General features: G+C 34.8%; 1 protein-coding gene across 4 annotated transcripts in view; it reads left to right on the top strand.

Annotated features, from left to right (window-relative positions):
• LOC121410148 (MAP kinase-activated protein kinase 2-like) overlaps positions 1-23,330 on the top strand; it is a 55,619-nt gene that overhangs the window by 8,265 nt on the left and 24,024 nt on the right. For 2 of the 4 annotated variants that reach the window (XM_041602040.1, XM_041602038.1), the window contains one exon: positions 10,944-11,098. In XM_041602040.1, the coding sequence (XP_041457974.1) occupies positions 10,944-11,098 (155 nt within the window). Of the gene's footprint in view, positions 1-9,970; positions 10,094-10,665; positions 10,696-10,943; positions 11,099-23,330 lie in introns of those variants that run through there. The other 2 variants (XM_041602041.1, XM_041602042.1) reach the window with 2 other exon arrangements.

The following is a 23,330-nucleotide window of genomic DNA, read 5'->3' as shown; positions in this document are numbered from 1 at the left end:
ACTCTAGTGAAATATATACTAAAGTAATGGGGAGAGTTGTTCACAGGTGACATCACACATCTTTGTTGCATTGCCAATTCGCTATCTCCATAGCATTAGTATTCAAATGCTCATAACTTTCTCATTATTTGTCCGATTTTTCTCAAAATTTCCTTGATCTGTTTCGTTAATTTTTCTGTTTTCACACAAGCGATCTTGTTCCAAAGGTTTTATTCTCCTTTAATCTAGAGGATACTCATGCTGCACCGAATCTTTATCATTTTCTGAGTTGAAATATTGTTTGCTTTGCTCTTCTCAAATGACTTGCATCAGCAAATACATTGTGCAATAATTGCTTTTTCAACATATTTCGAAATGATTTACATGTATTGCTCAGATCACACCACTTTAAAGTCCAATGAAGGTAAATTTTACTGGTAATATTAAAAAAAATCTTGAAAGTAAACAATCTTGATTTGGTGTGAATGAGAAACAGAATCCATACAGTACATGTACATGCAAAGATGGGATTGAAATTTGTAAAAGGAACAGACAAAGGTGAACAATAGTACATGTATCTCAGTATTGCCAACTTGGAAAAATGTGTTCTTTCAAAAACCAGAGCTGCACATTTCTTCTAATACATCTACAGAACAAATTTATACCAGGTATTAAAAGTATTCCTTTGATTTTGATTTGATGTATTTATTCAATTTTTTTTGGGGGGAGGGGAGGATGAGAATAATGACATTGTAAATTTCAGTTGTAAATTGGAACTATGTATTGACTAGGGCTGTTATCGATAAATTTTTTATCACTAGTCTTGTCGAAAATCGCTTGTTTTTTGCCACTTTGCGATCTCACTTTGCTTTTATCATGGCAATCCAAACATCATGACTGCACTCGACTCCATTTAATCGTATATTGAAAACATTCACAAGCGGCAAGCGCAAGCTCAATTTTAGCGAATTACCAGTGTAGAAAGCACCACATGGCCATGTGTAGCTGCCCTCTATGTTTAAAGATGTACAGCATGGTATCAAAGTGGCGGATAGGCGACAGACGTTGACTGCTCCGATGTCCAAAAAGCCCCAAAATTATCGATAGAACTTCATCCAACCCTAAAATAATGCTAATTATGTGAAAAGGGAGGATATATTTATGCCAAATATGTTCGTTATGTAATTGTTTACATCAAATGAATGCAGATTTTAAAGCTTTCTTGGCACAGTGGCAGATACAAATTTTGACCAACGCTTGTATTGTGTCATAGTGCTTAAAAAATGCGTTTTTGATTATGTTCTTTTGTCAATAGTTATCAATATCGATTTATTTTTAGCGATATGTCGTCAGATAATTTTCTCAATAATAACGGCCCTAGTATTGACTCACAAGAACATCCGTTTTTCTGTGTAAGCCGCTCTAATTATAAACTTGAGTACAAACTGGTCAGGAATACCGGTTTCAGAATCACATGGACTTCACTCATCTGGAGAGGATAAAATGTAGGTTGTGTTTAAGAATTTTTGTTTGCTCAAGTGTAGATGTCTGTAATTGATTGATTTGAGATAATGGAGATCAAAGTGCAAATCATTTTCTATTCATAGAGGATGCAGTACCTAAATGTAGATACTCTGTTCATGTTTAGAAAATATACTGTACATGTGCATTGTTCATTCACTGAAACCAGTTTAATTAATTATCAAACAAGAAAATCAAGCAGATCTATATACTTTTTGAGGAAGATTAAATGAGTGGTGAGAAAGTTAAGAACATTTGAATGTTCAGATCGCAAATGATCCCATTAGCAATGCGACCAAGATCTGTGCTGTACAACTTCCCTATTACATTAGTTAATGTTAATTTGCAAGATCAGCTATTCTTTTTTATGAGATGACTTGTAATACAGGTTTTAAAACATTATAACATGGATGATTTGTTTGTCCTATCATTAGAATAAGCAAAATGAAAATGGGTACATATTTTTAGTGTCCAAAGGGGAAAGTTGCATCATCAAAGATCTTCTTCACATTGCCAATGCAAAAAAAAATCAATAGCATTGGTGTTCTAAATGCTCATACCTTTCATATTGTTTGTCCAATTTGCTCAAGTTATTGTAGATTTTTCTTAATTTTTTCTACTAACACACTGTAAGGCTAAGCTATTGTTCCGTTCTTTTATTATTCATTCTTCTGTAACAGAACAGGAAACCCTTGAAACCAATCAAATTATTTTAGAGAAATTAAAAGAAACAGATTAATGAAAGTTTGTGAAAAACTGAAATAATCATAAGAAAGTTGTGAGAAGTTGAATATTGAGATCACTTATGCAATGTACAATATTGGCAATGTGACCAAGAACTGTAATGCCACATGATATGTACAAATCCCCTTTATTTTTGTACACATTTCACTTATCGCTTATCACTTTTCTCTTTTATTCTAGTTTGTCTTAAAGTTGTTCATTTTTATGAGCAGATATGTAGCATATGTTTTTACAACATTATATCATGGAGTAATTTGTTTTCAGTATGAAGAACCAGCAAAAAGATATGCATGCAACTACAAGTTTCTAAATGGAAGAGCTTTTTGTTCATGAACATACATACATCACACATCTCCATAGCATTAAAGGTCAAGTCCACCTCACAAAAAAGTTGTTATGAATGAACAGAAAAAAATCAGACAAGCATAGTTGCTGAAAATTTCATCAAAATCGGATGTTAAGAAAGTTACGACATTTCGAAAATTCGCTTATTTTTCACAGAAAAAGTTGTATGCACAATTTAGGCCGTGTTTATGCTTCCACTTTTTAGGCCAGAATCAGCGTTTCCAAACGTGATTAGTCCAAAACACGGTTGCGTCCATGCTTACTTTCATTTAAACGCTGTTTCAAAACGCTGATCGTAAACTTACAAAAAGGTGCGTTTGTAAACGTTGTTTGATCAGAATCAGGCTTTCTGGGGAAGTATAAAACAGAACCACAATCGTAAACGTGTTTAAATGACGTCATTTGGTACATGCTTCCGGTGAGATGAAAATCCGCGGGCAAATACAGTCGTATTGCCCCATGTTATCTCCACGTAATAACAACAATCGGAAAAAAACTTGAAAAAAGGCACGCCCAATTTGACCTCGCTTTACGATGCGAAGCCAGCTGGAGATCATGATTTGCTCTGAAAAGTTAAGCATTAGGGCAGGTCCAAGCTATTGTCCCCTCTGAAGCCAAAATTAAATCTAACATATTGTATGTCATTTTGAAGCTTACATGTATACTCTGAAGTTTTTTCCCCTATATTTTTTTTCTTCTGAAAACGTAAAGTTAATGAATGCCAAGGTCACGATTCCAAGAAATCATTAATTAGCGTGACGTATGGGACATCACATTTTTTGATCTGCAGATAATGCAAATTTTATATTTCAAAATATTTCTGTGGGGACTTGTAGTACTAAGTTCATGCAAACATTTGAGGAAAAAATAATTTTGAAAATTAATTAAGTTGATTATGTGGTGTCCAACAGGCAGTGTCCCGTATGTCACAATTTAGCATATGTTTTTTTAGATTCTAATTAAGAAAAAGTTGAACAGTTTTCTTCACACTTTGGAAAGTTCTAATTTATATTACAATACATCCAAAAATTAAAGTGAATTTACTGAATTAACTTCCTGTTTAATTATATCAGCTAATGAATCTTTGTGACGTACGGGACAAATGTGTGACGTACGGGACAAATGTGTGACGTACGGGACATGCCATACTTTATACATAGGATTTCTATGTAATTCTAATTAGGGTTATTTTTTGATAAGGAGCAAAGATAATGTAAATTGAAATGAATAATATTACATCAGAGGTTGAATATTGGTAAAAGGCTGATAATAAAGTTACTATTTGTAATAAATAACATTAATTATTATTAATTAGTTAATTCATTAATTAAATCTTTCATAATTATAAGGTCATAAATTTTTTATGTTTGTTTAATCATATACTATAATAGAAATATATATAAATCATAATAATCCATGTAAAACTTACTTACTTTGGTTTACATCCAGTTAATTATAAATTTTGATGAAATTTCACTTTCCCCATTTGTTTAACACATGGAATTATTTGCAAGGTCTCGTTAATAATATTTATAAGGTCGTAAAGTGTTTGCTGTGTCTTGTTTCAGTGTATGCTACTAGAGAAATATATATCAATCATGATAAACCATGTAAAACTTAACTTACTTTGGTTTGCATCAATTTAATTATAAATTTTGATTAAATTTCACTTTCCCCATTCCTTTTACACATGGACAAATGTCCCGTACGTCACATGTCCCGTACGTCACAGTGCGGTTGTTTATATTTTGAGCTATTACATAATAACACCAATGAGTTCTATCATTTCATTCATGGCTATTGAAACTTGATAAGATACACAATGAAAACATGCTAATGAGAGATTTCCAGCTTATTCCAACTCACAGAGTTTTAATGACAAACTTTTTTTCAAAAAATCAGCTTTCGTCTGGTCCCGTACGTCACAGTGCATATTAATTAAAATATTACATTGTTAATGGAATTGTAGATCACTAATTTTTTTTATGAATAAAGAGGTCACGACTGGCCTTCCAAAGTCCTTAAAAGATTCTCTGTTGTGCATATATTTTTTATGTTACAGAACTTTAAAGTCTCTAAATGTCCCGTATGTCACAAGTCAAATAGCTTGGACCTGCCCTAAAACAGCACTCCCAGAACCACGTTTACGATCGGCGTGTTGAATCAACGTTTGAAATCGCTGATTCTGTCCTCGCAATGGAAGCATAAACACATCCACAGTCACATGAGAGAATCGATGATGTCTACCACTCACTATTTCTTTTGTTTTTTATTGTTTGAATTATATAATTTTTCAATTTTTTTCAGATTAAACAATAAGGACCAACTTGACTGAACCATATTATGTCAAGCAGTGGTAACTCCACATGTTCAGTGAGAAATAAAACTTTGTTTCTCAGGACAATGAGGAGAAAATTAGAATATGTCATATTTCAAATAATAAAATTCAAGAGAAAAAGTGAGTGAGTGATGACATCAGTTCCCTCATTTGCAATTCGACCAGAAAAAGCATATAACGATTATGTGAAATTAAGTAAAACCTGTGTCATAACTTAATACTTTACATCCGATTTTGATGAAATTTTCATTGTTATGCTTGTTGGATTTTTCTCTTTTTATTCAAATCAACTTTTTGATGGGGTGGACTTGTCCTTTTATGTCCTTGGCATTTAAATGCTCATACATTTAAACTGTTTGTCCAAATTTACACAATCTTTGATTGATCCCATTTTCAGATTTTTGTCTCACCTGCATAGCAGAGCGAGACTATACATGAAGGCGCCGCTTTAACCAAGGTTAAATATTTGAAATGTCATCATAACTTAGAAAGTATATGGACCTAGTTCATGAAACCTGGACATAACATAAGGGTAATCAAGTATCACTGAACTTCATGCCCGAGTTTCAGGTCACATGACTAAAACCAAAGGTCATTTAGGGTGGATGTTGGACATGTTGGGGGTATTTGTTGAATTGGCATCATAACTTAGACAGTTTATGGATGGATCTACACATGTAGTTTATGAAACAGAGACATAGTAAAGGGTAATCAAGTATGAGTGATTGTTTTGCACATGTCTTCATAGACTTTGGTCACATGATCATAGTCAAATGTCATGTTGGGTCAATCTTTTGTGAATAATTATTTAATAGCTGTTTTCAAAGTCAGCTCTGCTGCTACATGTACATGTATATATCGAATTGTGTAATGCAGACGAGACTGCCGGAGACGTTCCACTTGTTTATCTTTTAATGTGATAAATATTAGATGAGTATACTGTAAGTCTGGAACAGTGAAAAAGATTGTTCAAAGTTATAAGATGAAATTTTTTTAAATTTAGTTTTCTATATATAGACCAGGCCTGTACAAAAGCAAGCAAGTTGCAAAATTAAAAAATCGCTAGCTCAGCAGCCACCCACAGCGCCCGCGCCCAACTACATGCTGGGCTAAAAGTTCCCATAATATTTGCTCTCACACTGCCAAAATACATGCGAACTTGAAGAAATCCCTGCCAAAGCTCTTGTAATGTTGACAAGTACTTACTATTTAGCGGGTATTTTCTTTCGGGAAGAATACACGTAATATGCTTTCACACTGCCAAAATTACCATGTATATTCCGAAAGGGGTAATTTTCATGATCAGAAAATACATGGAACTGATGAACTTGGAGGCGGTCTGAAACCACCTAGTGATTTAGTTTTAAAGCTGGGCTGCCCCTAGGTAAAGATAGATATCTTGAGCATGTGCATGAAGAATGGATCAATAATTATTGAATTTTGAGAAGATTCTGAGATCTGGCAAGAAGTTAATGGCATTTAAATGAGGATTATATCCATTCCCTTCTGAGAGATTGGTTTCGGCAATACAGGTCATGATTTGACACGGTTGTATTTGATGTTGTACATCAGTTTCAACATATAAATATCCAAAGCTAACTTTGGTATGATTCATTACATAATACTCCTTTCATAAATCCAATTAAAATGAATTAGGCGGCTAATAGCAGCATAATTTGGTCGTAAAATTGGAGGAGGACAAGAGTTATCCGCATTACTCTGATGCTGCTATTATCCGCATAATAGCGGCATCGGGATAAGATTTTGAGTTTATGAACGCATTTCCAAATAATGCGGATAATTGCCATGGTGCGGTCACAAGGTCACCCTTTTCCAACACAACCGCATCGGAGGGGGCGTGTCCAGTTGTCATGGCGATTATCCGCCTTTTTCAGGACGGGCGCTCGTAAAAATAATGCGGCTTATTTTCGGAGTTTATGAACGCAATTTTTATTGAATTATCCGCATTACTCTTAGGCGGCTAATTGGAGGATAGGTTTATGAAAAGGGTATAAGTTACATGTAGGTACAAATCTGATTCTGTTAACCAGCAGGTTATAAAATACATGTAGAACGCACAGTATGAATGTTAAAGCGGCCAGCCATATTGACAAATCATGGGGAAATTGAATCAATACGAAATTTGCAAATGGCCAATTGACTTGCATAATATAATCCGTCCGGTATGAGAGCCCGTAGGAAATGCGATAAAAGTTTGGACAGCACAAATTTGACCGAACTCGTGATAGTATTTTACTTCGGTGAGACTTTCATGTAGGGATCCAAATGTCATCCGTCACAAACATTATGACACAGGGTAGGAATTAATTTTTGTCTCACCTGCGAAGCAAAGTGAGACTATAGGCGCCGCTTTTCCGACGGCGGCGGCGACGGCGGCGGCGGCGGCGGCGTCAACATCAAATCTTAACCTGAGGTTAAGTTTTTGAAATGACATCATAACTTAGAAAGTATATGGACCTAGTTCATGAAACTTGGCCATAAGGTTAATCAAGTATTACTGAACATCCTATTAGAGTTTCATGTCACATGACCAAGGTCAGAGGTCATTTAGGGTCAATGAACTTAGACCATGTTGGAGGAATCAACATCGAAATCTTAACCTGTGGTTAAGTTTTTGAAATGTCATCATAACTTAGAAAATATATGGACCTAGTTCATGAAACTTGGACATAAGGTTAATCAAGTATCACTGAACATCCTGCATGAGTTTCACGTCACATGACCAAGGTCAAAGGTCATTTAGGGTCAATGAACTTTGGCCGAATTGGAGATATCTGTTGAATTCCCATCATAACTTTGAAAATTTATGGATCTGATTCATGAAACTTGGACATAATAGTAATCAAGCATCACTGAAAATTTTGTGCAAGTTTCAGGTCTCATGATTAAGGTCAAAGGTCATTAGGGTCAATGAACTTTGGCCGAATCGGGGGTATCTGTTGAATTACCATCATAACTTTGGAAGTTTATTGGGCTAGTTCATTAAACTTGGACATTAGAGTAATCAAGTATCACTGAACATCCTGTGCACATTTCAGGTCACATGACCAAGGTCAAAGGTCAATGAACTTTGGCCGAATTGGGTGTATCTGTTGAATTACCATCATAACTTTGAAAGTTTATGGATCTGATTCATGAAACTTGTACATAAGAGTAATCAAGTATCACTGAATATCCTGTTTGAGTTTCACGTCACATGATCATGGTCAAAGGTCATGTAAGGTCAATGAACTTTGGCCATGTTGGGGTTTTTTGGTGAATAACCATCATATCTCTGTAAGTTTATTGGTCTAGTTCATAAAAAGTGGACATAAGAGTAACCATGTATCACTGAACATCTTGTGCGAGTTAGAGTAGTATTCAAAGTCAGCACTGCTGCTATATTGAACCGCGTGATGCAGGTGAGACGGCCAGAGGCATTCCACTTGTTTTTTTTAGGGGCTACTTTTTTTTCTACATTGGGGCTACCACTGAATATCTTGGGGCTATTTTCAAATTCATGGGGCTACTTTTTTTTTATCGCATATCAGCAATTACCTTTTGACATTACGAGACTCACTGTGACGCCTAACAGCTCAGAACATTTTTTTTATCTCCCGGTGGTGGGGGAATGCCCTACAGGCCTTACAATAATCAGCTTCACACACTTCAGATTTGATCCAATCGAGGCCCCAAATGGCTTATTCAAACATTTAAGAAATCAGATTTAAATGTTTAAGTGTGTTTTGACACCCTCACTCCACATCTCCTTTACAACCACACACACATGGGCTTATTTATTTTTCATCTTTAATGAACCATGAACAATGAATCCCGCCCCCCCCCAAAAAAAAATCTAAATAAAATTAATGAATAAAACAAACATAAAGGAGAGAGGGAGAGATGGAGAGAGAGAGAATTCAGACGAAATAATAATTTTTTTTTTCATGGTTAGAATCACGGGTGTGGGTGAGTGTTTGTGTGTGATTGTGACTATGAAGTGCACTTGGATTGCATATAACTTTATATGTTAAAGAAATGAAATCAATATCTTACTCAGTCTATTGAAATTCCGACACATAGCCATAGGCTATGTACATTAATATTGTAGGTTCATGTACCTTAAGTTTTTCGCAAGTTATTTTGAAAACGCAGATCTCCACAGAAAATTCCTTTCATTCTGGGAGAGTTTAAAATCGGTGAAAATATATTCATTAATAACTTAAATATTAATCACAATGAAGAAATCATAAAGTGTTTTGACAGTTTTCAAAAATTAACATGAAATCTAAACTCTATCTGAAACAGAAAATCACCATCACTTAGGCCATTACTGATAGAATTCTCACCCAGAGCTCTGGCAGAGAACTTGAGCTCTAACTGGCTAGCTAACAGCATGCAAGAACCACACTCAAGCGCACAGCGTCCTATTTTTTTTAGATTGAGCCTTGTTTGATGATTTATTGTCTGATATTTACCCCTCTTCAAGAAAGAAATTAAAAAGCTATAATTCACAACTATAAGCGAAGTGATTTTGGATTATTAAGGCTCCGTTTTGACAAGCAAAGACAGCGACTGTGAGGATAAAAGACTTGCACATCGTATGTCTATGAACAGGGATTTATTTCCTGAGCAATTACAATTACGATATCACAGAATTGTGATATCCCAAATGGGAAATGTGTGCATTAGATATTGCACATGGTGAAGTATGGAGAAACCATGCTATTGAAAATGAGACGCACTTGGCAATTTGAAACTGTGCTTATCGTAAATTGAAAGTTACTTGATTTTAGCTTTCCAGATATTTAAATTTATACATGTACGATATGGCTTCGCTGCTTATCCATCTCGCACTCCGACTCGACGCTGTTGATAAGCAGAGCTGTCACAATCACCAGCTGATTGCTTACACCGCCTAGTACACATACCGCACGATGCATGTGGTCTCGTTACCAGGTGTGCATAAGCCATGCGGCAAGTGCGTCAACAATTCTAAAAAGCCTGTGCTAAAGACTATGCGTACTCCGCATCCCATATTGCATTGCGCGTTTATTTATGATCGCGAAGCTTCCGGTGTTGCGGAAGGCTCGGATATTATTGCAACTTGAAGCTGGCAAGGGCGATATAAAAGATGCGCTTGCTCCGCCACCGGGGAACATAATTGTGTGAAGTATTTTTTGCATTGTCGATGGTATTTTATTGGGGCGATTCTAAAATAAATAGTCGCCCCAAACCATTGGGTTTTGAGAATTTTTAGGGGCGATTTGGGCTGTCATTGGGGCGAAATCGCCCGTCGCCCCCGTGTAATTCCGACGCTGTTATGACACATACATGTAACTATGCAACCATAAGTCACATTTAAACCAAACTTGTATGGTAGATGTACTTTGGGGACATGCATGTTATGCTGCAGTTAGAGGTTGCATGGTAAGTTCAAAGGTCATTTTCAGGTCAACGTTAAAGTTTACATGCAAGACTCTTATGACCTACAACTCCACAACTGAAAGTCACTTTCATATCAAACTTTGGTTGAAGCTGTATTTGGGAGACCTGCACTTTGTTCAAAGGTCACATGGTAAGGTCAAAGGTCATTTTGAGGTCGACAGTAAAGTTTACATGCAAGACTTACGACAAATGTTATTCTATCCCAGTTTTTTCACAATGAACTTTTGATACAATTCTGTTGCATGCCCTTGCAAATCGCAATATTTCTGGTCATTTTCACAAGTGGGTGAGACACAACACTGCTTATGCCTTGTTTGCAGGTATATTTCAAATTATGTGCATTGCAAAGATTAAGTTAAAATTATTTAATTTGTATCAGCGGTCAAATGTGTCATGTTTTTCATGAGCAAATGTAAACTTTTGTAATTTCATACTATTTTCATACTATTTTAGTTTCCACTAAACTAGTTTCCAGTGAACTAGTTTTAAGATGGTAGTGAGAACAGTGTCATGTATAGAGAATGAGTGAACTTATTTAGTCTTCCTTTGTATTTTTGTATTTAACCAGGTGTTAGCAGATAATACCAAGGCAAGAAGAGAGGTAGAGCTACACTATAGGGCATCGTCTCTTAGCTCTGGATATCCAATCAACATTGTTCACATTAGAGATATCTATGAAAATATGTACAATGGTCAAAGATGTCTTCTAGTTGTCATGGAGTGGTAAGTTTTGTATTATTGATTTTAATTAGATTATCAGATGAATTATTTAATCTCTGAATTTCATTTATTATTTACTATTTATTGTGTTATGTAACCCCTTTATTGCCATTCTATTTTATTTGGGGGGGGGGATGGGGGACAAGATAGAAAATATTGAATACAATATCATTAATGTGGAAAGTACTATCAGTTTACTTGTTTTCACTGCTACATGTAATTGTGAGCCAAATTAGAATAGTAACCTCCTTTGACTTGTTACTTTCAAAAGAACAAAGTAACAGATTTCCTATCTGTTATAGTTATGCTTCAATAAATCTGCTGTCAATAAAGGATGATAGGCCCACTATCAAAGTCATATTATTGCAAACACACTTGAAAATATTGGATATTTGCAGAACAAATCTATACTTTTGATATTTTCATCATTTCTTATTGTTTACACGTTTTCTTCGCACTGCATGTAGCGTGTATAACAAATTCTCTGTAGGATTCATATGTATAAATTTTTAGAACCCATAAAAAATCAATATCTACATAAACATGTATGCAGTCATCTTGTGTGTGTGTGATAAGACCTAATGCTGCTATATCCAAGGGGGGGGGGGGGGGGGCTTTTAATCTTGACATGCCACTGGGGTGTTTGACAGACACCTGCCTCAATTTCCTATTTCACAGCAGTAGTAATTTTTGTTTGGATCAAAGAATGATCAATTAGTGAGCCATAGTTCTCTGAAGATACAAAAGTGAACCAGTCTTGGTTACAGAAAGAGGAGAGGCAGAGGCTAAATGATACGTACAGTACTTCTATAGTTCTATCTATATAATCTAGTCAAATTATTGAGGAGGTACAGTGTAAGATTACTCTGTACCAAATTTTAAGTTATAAGCCTATACATTTATGCATTAGGATCTATAGAGTGTAGACATGTATTTAGAAAATTCTTGTTAAAACATCAATCATTGTTTTCTAGGATTGTAGAGTAATTTTGAGATACATGTACATGTAGAATTGATGAAGGGGGGGGGGGGAGGGGTAGAATCTTAGATAAGATTTGATTTGTCTCATGACTTGAGAAAATAATAGTCATGAAATGTACAAAGTAATAGATGGCAAATGGTAGGATCAAGGAACTCCTTGCTTTGATTAAAACTCTAATGCTACATAAAGTGCATGCATATAACATATTTTTTGTACTAAAAAAAAAGACTTCTGCAGAAACTGAGTATGATAAATTTCCAGATGACTATATCAACTAAGGGTGTGATTTCATGCTACATGTCACACTGCAGTTTTTTGAATACCAGTAACTAGGTTGTTTCAAACCACCTTGATCATAAGAATCCCCGTTGAATTATGAGAACTTTTTTAGGTTAAAAAATACCCATTTATTATTCCTGCATTCACACCGCCCCGAAACATACCCTTCAGGATTAATTCCTGAAGTTAGGAGCATGTGCAGTATGGTCTGATAAGCTGGCAAGGCGCAAGATTCAAAACCACTAGCTCTGCAGCCTCCCACGTTGCCTACGCCCAACTACACGCTGGTCTTAAAGTTCCCGTAAATTGCTTTCACATTGCCAAAATACCTGAGACCTTGGAAAAATCCTCGCGAAAGTTCTCATAATTTTGCCAAGTACCTACTATTTAGTGGGTATTTTCTTTCTGGGATATTACAAGTAATTTGCTTTTACATTACCAATATTACCTGGTATTTTCTGATCAGGTGAATTTTCCGATCAAAAAATACCTGGAACTGACGGACTTGGAGGTGGTCTGAAACCACCTACTGAGGCGCAATACCCATCCACCCAACACAAATAAGCTGAGTCATATGATTAAAACAAATCACACACATGGTCACAACCATAAATTCACATACATAAACAAAAAAGAAGATGCATGCGCATGTAAATATCATTCCAAACAAAAGATTCTGTTTTTGAAAATTTCCTTATAAATGGCCATTTCTAATAGCTTTATTTCCAATTGGTCTATTGCCAATTTGTCCAATTCCCAACCTTTCTTCTATCATTTGATCTACCATCAGTTCATCCACTATCCACATTGTCTCATTGCCTTTTCGTCCACTCGCAATTTGTCTGTTATTACCTGTTGGTCCAATATCCAATTTGTCCATACATCTGGTCTAATTGGACTAAGAGTTTTTAAATGGGATAACTGAATGAAAGACAGAAAAGAAATGGATATTAGACCAACTGCTGGTTATAAGATGAAACGGTCTTAGACGACCTGGTGATTAGATAAAGTGATTATTGAACCAAATGGCTGTTAGACAAAATGTTGGACAGAATGGCATGAGACTACATGATGTGATGAGTGGACGAGTTGGCAATAGACGAATCAACAAATTTACCTTCTAATGTAGGACATGTATACCTGCATTTCATTTCTCTGCTACATGTATCATGATAACACTTGATATTAAATGGCCAATATTTATCCCATCAGTGTTAGATTTGGAGTAGCATGCAAAATAAGGGTTTTCTTTTGCAGCTCACAATCAGAACATAAGTCTTTCATCAACCCAATGAGGAATAGTAATGCAGTTATTGATTTAAAATGACAAGATTTTGAATTGGACACTTAAAAAAGAATTTCATTTTGCTTAATTATGAAAAGAAAATGTCATGCTAATAGTAATATACAGGAAAATACAAGTATGATGTATATTAAGATTCTGTTTCTAGATTTGTATAACTTGGACATACATGTACATGTAACTATGTACCGGTAAATGAAAATTTAGGACAAGGCTGTTATGAACTACTAATGATTAAAAATCCAAATGAAATGATTTATATTATATTGTCTTCAAGTTTGATATACATGTAATTTTACCAGTCTAACAGAAATCTATCTCTTGTAGAATTTATGTTACAGAACAAAACAACAGACTTTTCACAGTCTATGACAAGATTATGATATTTTTTTAAAAGTTTCTTCAACAGAAATTTATGGTACGTGTAGGTACCATCTGTTTTACAGATGAGAATGTGGTGCACAGGAATATGTGTTGGCGGGTTTTGGCACAACTTGAGAGCATGTATTCTTCAAGATATAATGCTTTGTCTGTATAAGGTGATTCATCAATCAGTATTAAACATATACATGTAGCATTAAGCTTTATTGGGAAGGGTGGAGGGGGTACAGTATATCATTGATTTGCTGTACATATATTTTACTTGTTTAGGTGCATAGCCTACATGTAGAAGATTTGTAATATTCCCAGTGGCAGAGATTATGATAGATGACATTTTTTCTGCTTTTAATTTAAATGGAGTTGACAAGCAGCAGATGGAACATCAATCCAGTGAATCTTTATTGCCCTAATACATGTACACACAGTAGCCTACATGTCAGCCATTCTGTGTAACTAGACACTCTAGGCTTCAAATTTCAAGTTAAACCAATCAATTAAGAATATTAATTTTTCACTAGATACATGTCCAAAAGGTGTAAATCTTGATTTTCACTGCCCTTTGCCCAGATGCATGATCCGAAAGAGATGTCAAATTTGCATGAAAAAGTATGTCTTTTTGTAACTTTTTAATGACACTAATAACAATGTGTTCTGTTTTCTGTAAATTCACCATTTTTTTGTATTCTGTCAGCAAGTAGAATGCTAATTTTTGGTGAGTGTATCAATTTTTACATTGATAACAAATAATGATCTATGAAAAAATTGCAAAAATCATAGGTTCTTATATATAATTTTTTTTTCAACTTGTATTTCTTTGTTTATTTTAACCTTTTTTATTGTTATTTTCTGATGAACTTTGTCGGGGACCCTTTTGCGATAAATAGCATAAAATAAATCCATTTGAACCAGCAAAAGTAAAAGTAATCATACATTTATGATTTTGGGTGGAAAAACACAATTTGCATTTATAACCTTGTACATGGAATCTTTTTTTTTTGAGCAATTTTGGGTCTGACATGCACGTACAAAATGTTGCGTAATTTTGAACTCGCCCACCTGGGCATTGCAAATTTGGTCTCAAATGATGCGCAGGACTTGAGAGTAAAAAGTCAGTGAGCGGTGCGGTCAAAAATATTTGTGCAACAGCGTAGTTACAAAATTTGTCAGGAAGGGGGGTGGGGCTCAAATTGCCCCCCTCCCCCAGTTGTTATCTGCTATTAAACAAAAGACATTAAATGCACACTCAGTCCTAACCGAGAAATGTAACAAGCATGGCTTACAAGACATGTTCAAAAGAGAGTGAAACACTGTATTCATTTTTTATCATATCCAATATTTTTACTTCATAATTATGTTTGGGGTTAGTTGGAACATATTCAAAATGGCCCCTTCAATTTTTTTCCAACTAACCGCAGAGGCCCATGTGATATTTATAAGCTTACAGCACAAAAAGGGGACTTCACCATGGCATATTAATAACCTTATTTTGTAGCTTGGTACAAGTGTCTATTATACTTCCAAACTGGCCAACTTGATCTTCTCTGAGATAAAAAACAATTCTGAAAGATTGAAAAAAATTACTCAAAAGGTGAAAAAATAAACATAACATACCTTTCTAACATCACCAGGCTTGCTGCGTACATGTATGTGTTGTCTATAGTGTGGTGGATGGCGGTTACTAATGGCAATAAATGAAGGGCAGAATTGCATAAATTTATTTATAGGTGTTAAAGGAAATAGCAATGTCTCAACTTACCATGCGTTCCAACTACTGGTAACCCCAATCTCCCCTACACAATGTTTATCAGTTTAACAGTAGATAATATTGCAAATGATAGAGCTCTGGATAAATTGCAATGTAAAAATGTGGTTATTTGTACTTTTTTTTAAATAACCTGTTGACCTAATTGGCCCATCCCTTTCTAATCTTATCAGTACCACTACCACAACCTCTACAATTACTGCAAATCTTGAACTTTCCTTGATTTCGATTGGCTGAGAATCTCTGTGTTTACTGTAGACACTGTTGGGGAGGGGGGAAGAAGACAACAGAAGTCCTCATATGCTCCCCTGTTTTCATCAAAGGTGATTGTAGGGGGGGGGGAATGGATGGAAAGGTGAACCCATGTCTGTTCTGAATTTTTCCTTCTTCTTTAACCTCTACATGTCTTTGGGGGATGACTTAAACAAATGTACAGGGACAAGGGGGGTAATCTCCCTTTTGAGGCTGCCCCATGATGCTGCACTGCTATAAATCTATGGGTATGACCGAGAACACATTCATGTACATGTACACAGTGTATTTATTCAGGTTCTAATATCACCAAATAAGGCACATCACATGCATGTACAAATACATGTATTCACAATTAATAAGCATACAGTGTACATTGTATTCAGAACACTTTGAAGTTATACTAGGTAATTTGGATAGGAAATTTATCCTGATCTACCCAATCAGAAAATAGGAGGTGTTTTTGGCAGTGAGAAAGCAAATTACTTGTGATATTCTGAAAAGAAAATACCCGCTATAATAGATATACTTGTCAAAATTTCAAGAACTTTCTCAACCCAGTGAGCAGTTGTTCGTGGGTGCTGTGGACTGCTGAGCTCACAATTTTAAATCACACGCCTCTCCTGCAAATGAGACTATACTGTGTGTCCAGTGCAGTTTAAGGCTGGTTTTAATTTGAAAAATAATTTATTTTGGGTGTTAATTTAACCAGGGATAAGTTCTTGTTACAGTGTAACAGGTATTGTGGTGAACGAGTCAGTCTAAATACACCTACACTGTAGTACAGGTACATGTATACTGTATACAGGATTTAAAGTTTATCTAACAACTGCCAGGTTTCCTGGTAAGAGATAAATACTTATTACCATTTAAAAAAATCTCTTCACATACAATTAGTGTGTCCACAGAATAAAGTGTAGATATAGAAATAAAATAGATTCTTGTCTATTTGTAGTTTTTAACATGCTGAATTTTTCCCTAACTTATGTTACTTTTGCACAAAGTTCATCAAAGGAACGCCAAAATGTGATCATTTTGAAAGAGATACTGTACCGTAAGCAATCATGCTAAAAAAGAATAGATGCACAGCCACTACATATTATAGCACTAGATAAGGGATTTCCTCGAACTGAGATCTGATAACAAATGCAGTGTATTTCCCTAAACAATTTCAAAAGGGGTAGGCCTATAACAATTACCACAACAACTAGGAAATGAACTAAAGAAATCAAGAAAATGCAACAGACACTACTAACTTTTAAAGTTTATCTTATCACAGTGATACATGATGACATGTGTGTTAGACCAGATGCACATTTAATAACTAAAATATTTGGAAGTATAATCATAAACAACTAAAAAAAAAATGGGTCAGTATAACCATGGACCTATTCAGCATGACTGAACATTTGAAAAATGGAATCAAATGTTAAAGAAAATGATGAGTATGACATTTATTTCCATATATAGGTACATTTACTACAGTCCGTTTGTTTAATGAAAGAGTAAGGCATGAAATTTTATTTTGTAGGGGCAAGGCCACTTTGGTGAGCGCTTTTTCAAGTAGGACAAGCACTCTGTCCAAATAAATAGGCTCCTCTACATCATAAAATAGTACCGTATATATGGGTAGTAATTTTCTCTTTTCCATTCAAAAAATGGTCTTTTCAATTTCTGTAAATTTAATGAATTTTCACATGAAAAGTAAAGAATCAAAATGAATATTCCATTTCGATTTTACCTTGAAAATTTTTTTTCTGCACATTCATGTACTTTAAGCAAAATGAAAAGGGTAATGTATCATCATCATGTTTAGTTATAGGGGTGTCATGGCCTTAGGACAGGTGGCCTCAGGTTATTTAGAGGCCTGTATTACCCTTTCATACTGCGCTTTCCCCATGTGAAGTTCGCCGGCAAAGTTCGCCAGTGAAGGGGAAAGTGTCCAGTATGAAAGGTACACAGAACTTCGCCAGCGAACTTCTCCACTTTGAGAGGTGGAGAATTTCCCCTGTAAAATTGCATTCATTCTTAATTTCTAGCCTGTCATTCCATAATATCATCATACAAAATGTGTTTTTTCTAGATTACAGAGATTTATTAAGTGTCATTAATCATAACTCTATCATGTGTTAATTGAATATAAAGTAAACATAGACTATGAAAGTGAGAGTCTGCTCAAAGCTGATAGTTAAGTATGAATTAATTGCATCAATCGAAAGGAGAAAGTGTTTCTCTTTATACTTCAGGATTTCCAAGAGTACTATGCTCTTTCAGAGATTAGAAATACAATTGACGTACATGTAGTGGGTACATGTAGTGGGTCCTACATAGTACATGTACATGATATAAAAGTATAACACATAATCTTGTTTAATAAACCTATTGGCAAACATAACATAGGACATCATGTACTGACATGTATCTACTCAAGGACATGTAGATGTTGTACATGTAAATACTGCCATGCAATTTTTGGAAAAATAGTTAATACTGGGAAATACTTCAAAAAATTATTTCTTGAATGGGTCGATTGTTGTGCTTTATTGTGATTCAATATCAAACACTTTTTTTATGGTAGTTAATCTTGGGATTGCTGGGACAAATCTTCCCACATATTTATTTATATTAAGATGTGTACTTCAAATGTACAAGAAATGGAAAAAATCAAAGCAGTGAGATATATGACTGCTATTTTTTTTTAGTCTCACCTGCGAAGCAGAGTGAGAATAATCAATAAAGGCACCGCTTTTCCGACGGCGGCGTCAACACCAAATTTTAAACCGTATGTTAAGTTTTTTAAATGACTTAGAAAGTATATGGACCTAGTTCATAAAACGTGGCCATGAGGTTTAATAATCAAATATTACTGAACATCTTGCCTGAGTTTCAGGTCACATGACCAAGGTCTTTTATTAACGGGTGTAAAATGATTTGTATATTAATATACAGAATGTGCTGTAAAAATCATTTTCAATTTTCTGAGAAAATGGCATCTCATTGATTTTTTTAAACCATTTTTAGCATGTGCTGGCATATGTCACAAATCAAATAAATAAAATTCTAATACTAATAACTGTTTATTCTTTGTTGGATTTTTCTCAAACCTTCGGCAATATTTTTTTTTCTGCAATTTTTACATTTTTTTTTCTTTTTGTCAGGGTGAACTTCCCCTTTATTTGTGTGTTCATTATTATACGGCCTACAGATTGGAGAAGGTTACCCCTTATGTTGCACAAAATATTAAATGTAGGTCTACATCTTGGCATTGAGCAGATTGGAGAAGGTTACCCCTTTTGTTGCACAAAATATTCAAATGTAGGTCTACATCTTGGCATTTAGCATTTGTTTAGAAATATAGTCAACATCATCATTGTTACACTACCAATAAAAGCTTGCATGGTAAGGCAGAGATGTGAGTAGAGCACTTCAGCAAATCTAGTAACCATGGAAACAATTTATTTTAAATCAAATAATATTGATGTGAGAGATGACTTCATACATACTGTGTGTTATGGTCCCCTACCCAACAAAAGGATCTTATTTCTTTTTTTAAAATGCATACATGGCCCAATGCTCTTTATTGATATGCCATTACAATATTGAAACACTGGTTTTTGTATCATTTTCATCATTATCATCCATCTGGTTCTTTTTTCTTTTTTTTTCAAAAATCAAATCAACTTAAGAACTAGTACATGTATGTAGAATTTATTTGAATTTTGGTTCTGTTGCGTATTTATACATGTATGTTGGCCTGTATTGTCTGACCAGCCTGAGGTCTAAAGTTTAGAATATCTGGTCCACACACTGATTATTTCATCAATTTTATATAATATTCCATCATGCGCATTATTGCATTAACAATGACTCTGTTGCTAACACATGCATATTTGCAATTTGCATGCACTGAAATACTAGGCTATGTGATGATGTCATCACATTGGAATTTCATTGAGTTCATAAACTGTACACAGGCAGGGAGGTGTAATGGACACTTAAAGGTGATGATGTCATTCAACCAGTAGGATACTAGATGTTGGCATGGTTTATCAAACTATCATTGCAAATCATCGGATGGAAATTCCCATTTCATTGAGCAAGAAATACCTCCAAATGGGATCATGTCTACATATGAGACTTTATCTCTCTCTTGTGAAATATGTCTAATTGTTAATAATGCACATCTGGTATGCAAATAAATAAATGCTTACTGTTTTCAAGTGATTCCACAGTCCCCAATTTCCTATTGTACATGTACAATTAGCTTAAAAATAGAGTGCAAAACCCTTGAAATGTGTAATCAATTTCTAGCCTTGCTACTACTGTGTCTTCTACAATATAGACTGCCAACAGCTGTCATTGGTCACAGATTATTACCATTTTCTTAAAAACTGAAGAGTCATCTCATATCATTTTGGCAATAAATTGAGCACATGTGACTTCTTGTCTAAACACTGGTGTTCCATTAAATGCTTTCACAATGTGGCAGTCTAATAAAACAACATGTGTCATTTGAGGCAATCAGAAATGCTTCTCAGCTTTTAGTACAAATTGTGAAATACAGTGTACAAATCAAGATTTTATTTAAAGATAAAATCACAACGTTCAGAATCTTGTTAATTCTCAATTTATGTATTGATTGAAATTCTTAATATATTTACAATTCTCGCATATTTTGGTCCTATATTTTGTGATACGTTATGGGAAAATACATGTATATTAAATTCTATGTTTATAACTTACATGTACAGTTTGTATACATTAATTCCCTGTTTTAGTACATGAATCAAAATGGGAATAATTGTTTAACAATTACATGAACCTTGGGCAGAAAAGATATGAAATCAACATTTTATGAATGATGTTGAATGGAAAGTTTCTGCAAATGTTATATTCATGAACACAGATTGCATAATGAGCAGGGTTTCACAATGCTTTGTACAACCACTCAGTATAATAATAAAAAGAGTGACGTGGAGTTCACATTTGACAGAATTAAAAAAAAAAAACGTTAAAGGAAATACACTGCCAGAGAGAATCGTCCAAAGGTCATATATCGTATTGTATTACTCCCTATGAACAATCTCAAAATACACTAATGGTATGAATAAGCTTACATATATATCAAGTTCCATTCCTGTTGTACAATATTTGTGACAGCTCAAAACTGTAATAGTACATCATGTGTGATTTTATGTTGGGATTATGTGATGAAATACAGTCCATATTAGCCTACTGTAAGGAAACAAATCCCTCAAACTGAGTTTATGAATGAAAATTATCAGAGTGGATTTCCAGCTTCCTAGGCTTGTTACTGCACCAGCCCGAGTTTGCTCAATGTGATGAAATGCAACATTTTAGCTATCTGTTTAAAAGAATTCAAAGGAATATAGATCTGTTAGTTACTATCTATTATATTCTTTGACCATGTTAATGTGTTAACCCCCAATCTTAAAACCTTATATGAACATTGATGTGCAATGGATAGGTCAACATGATAGGAAACATAACATACTATTCATGAATGTAGGGACAGTGGTTTTCCGTTTCAGAATATCTTATATTCTGTTTCAGCATGTAAAAAATAGATATTCTATTTCCCCGTTGACTTTGTGTACATGAAAAAAGTGACAATTCAGTTTACACAGAAAATCAGTACGCATTGAGTAGTGATGTCACAACACTCGCGCTGGTCAAAATTTGTATCTGCCACTGTACCAACAATGAATTAGAATCCGTTCTAATCGGATATACATGGGTACACAAAATATTTTGACAAACACATTTAGCATAAATACATCCTCACCTTCACATTATTAGCATTATTTTTAGGTTGAATGAAATTTTATCGATAATTTTGGGGGGTTTTGGACATCGTTTCAAGCAGTCAATGATTTTCGCCTATCTGACATTTTCGATATCATATTGCGATTACATCTTCGAACGTAGAGGGCAGAATCACACGGCCGTGTTGTTAAGATCAAATGATATGTGCATGTAATTGTTTTCGATATATATGGCTGACACCGCGGGGCGAGAGGTACGTTCTAGTGTTATGGACTCGAGTGCTGTCGCGATGTGTGGATTGTATTGATTGTAGCAAAGTGAGATTGTGTTTTTTGGCCATTTAATATTCATATTTTGTTGAGATTTTGGTGTAATTTCTGTTGCTGTTTTGTGTATTTGAGGAAAAATGTTTTCTGTGATTTTCCATTTGAAATGCCACCCGTGTCAAAAGGCCGTTTACGTGAATTCTGTCCGTTTTCCGCAATCGTGGAAAATCACTGTCCTTATGAATGTTGTAGAGATATGAATGATTGAATATTATCAGTGAATAGTCAAGAAATATGACAGCCAGAGGAGATGGTTAAAATCCCAAAGTGGTGAGAAATGTGTAACAGTTTTTCTCAGGGGTGCTGCCCTGAAAAAAAGTCATATTTTGGAACCATACATATATTCATCAAAATTCTGAAGGCCGTATTTGGTTTATATCTGTATATCCATTATCAGTAATTCAGTTATAATGCAATAGATAGGAAAAGTGATTAAATCATTAGTATTAATTTACAAGAAACCCAAGTCTTCAGGTGAGATGAAAGGGTTAATTGTAAGCCTGAGTCGAATCGATTTTGAAATCGGTGTTCGATCGATGTCATCGAACACCGGTGCAGATTTTGCAAAATCGGTGCATCGAAAAAAAAAAATGTCGGCCGGCCGATTCGTTTGGTTTACACAATCAATCATCAAAATATCAGCAATGTCCAACTTTACTACTACTTACTTGATTTCTATTGCCCCCAAAATGAAACCGATTGAGTAATTATGATGCTATTCACCATTAATTTGAAGTTTATTTCGATCATAGTTCGAGTCTTACTCGTCTGCTCGTGCCGAGATAATTTATGCACGATGAATTCATGAATGGAATTAGTCATGGCCATCGATCGTGCATGCGCAGTACTGTTCTTTAATCAAACCAGAAAATGGCCGGAAATTGACGCGATCAACGTAAAATAAATCTTGCTTTCATGAACAATCTTAATATCATGACCATAGAACATTATTCAATCGTAATATTTAACAATAATTTGCATATGATAATCATTAATATAAATTTAGAGCTTGATGTGAAACGTTTGTATTTCGTTTCAATTTTCAATGGCGGACATCTCATGACGATCGACTTGACTTCTTGAGTCGAGCTAGTGCACTTGTCTAAAAAAAATAATCATCACGTCAGGATTGATCCTCGAACATTGTCTACATGCAAAAACTC

The sequence above is a fragment of the Lytechinus variegatus genome, chromosome 3, assembly GCF_018143015.1.
Source record: "Lytechinus variegatus isolate NC3 chromosome 3, Lvar_3.0, whole genome shotgun sequence".
NCBI lineage: Eukaryota > Metazoa > Echinodermata > Echinoidea > Temnopleuroida > Toxopneustidae > Lytechinus > Lytechinus variegatus.
The sequence above is the reverse complement of the archived record's forward strand: the minus strand, read 5'-3'. Positions and strand labels throughout refer to the sequence as shown.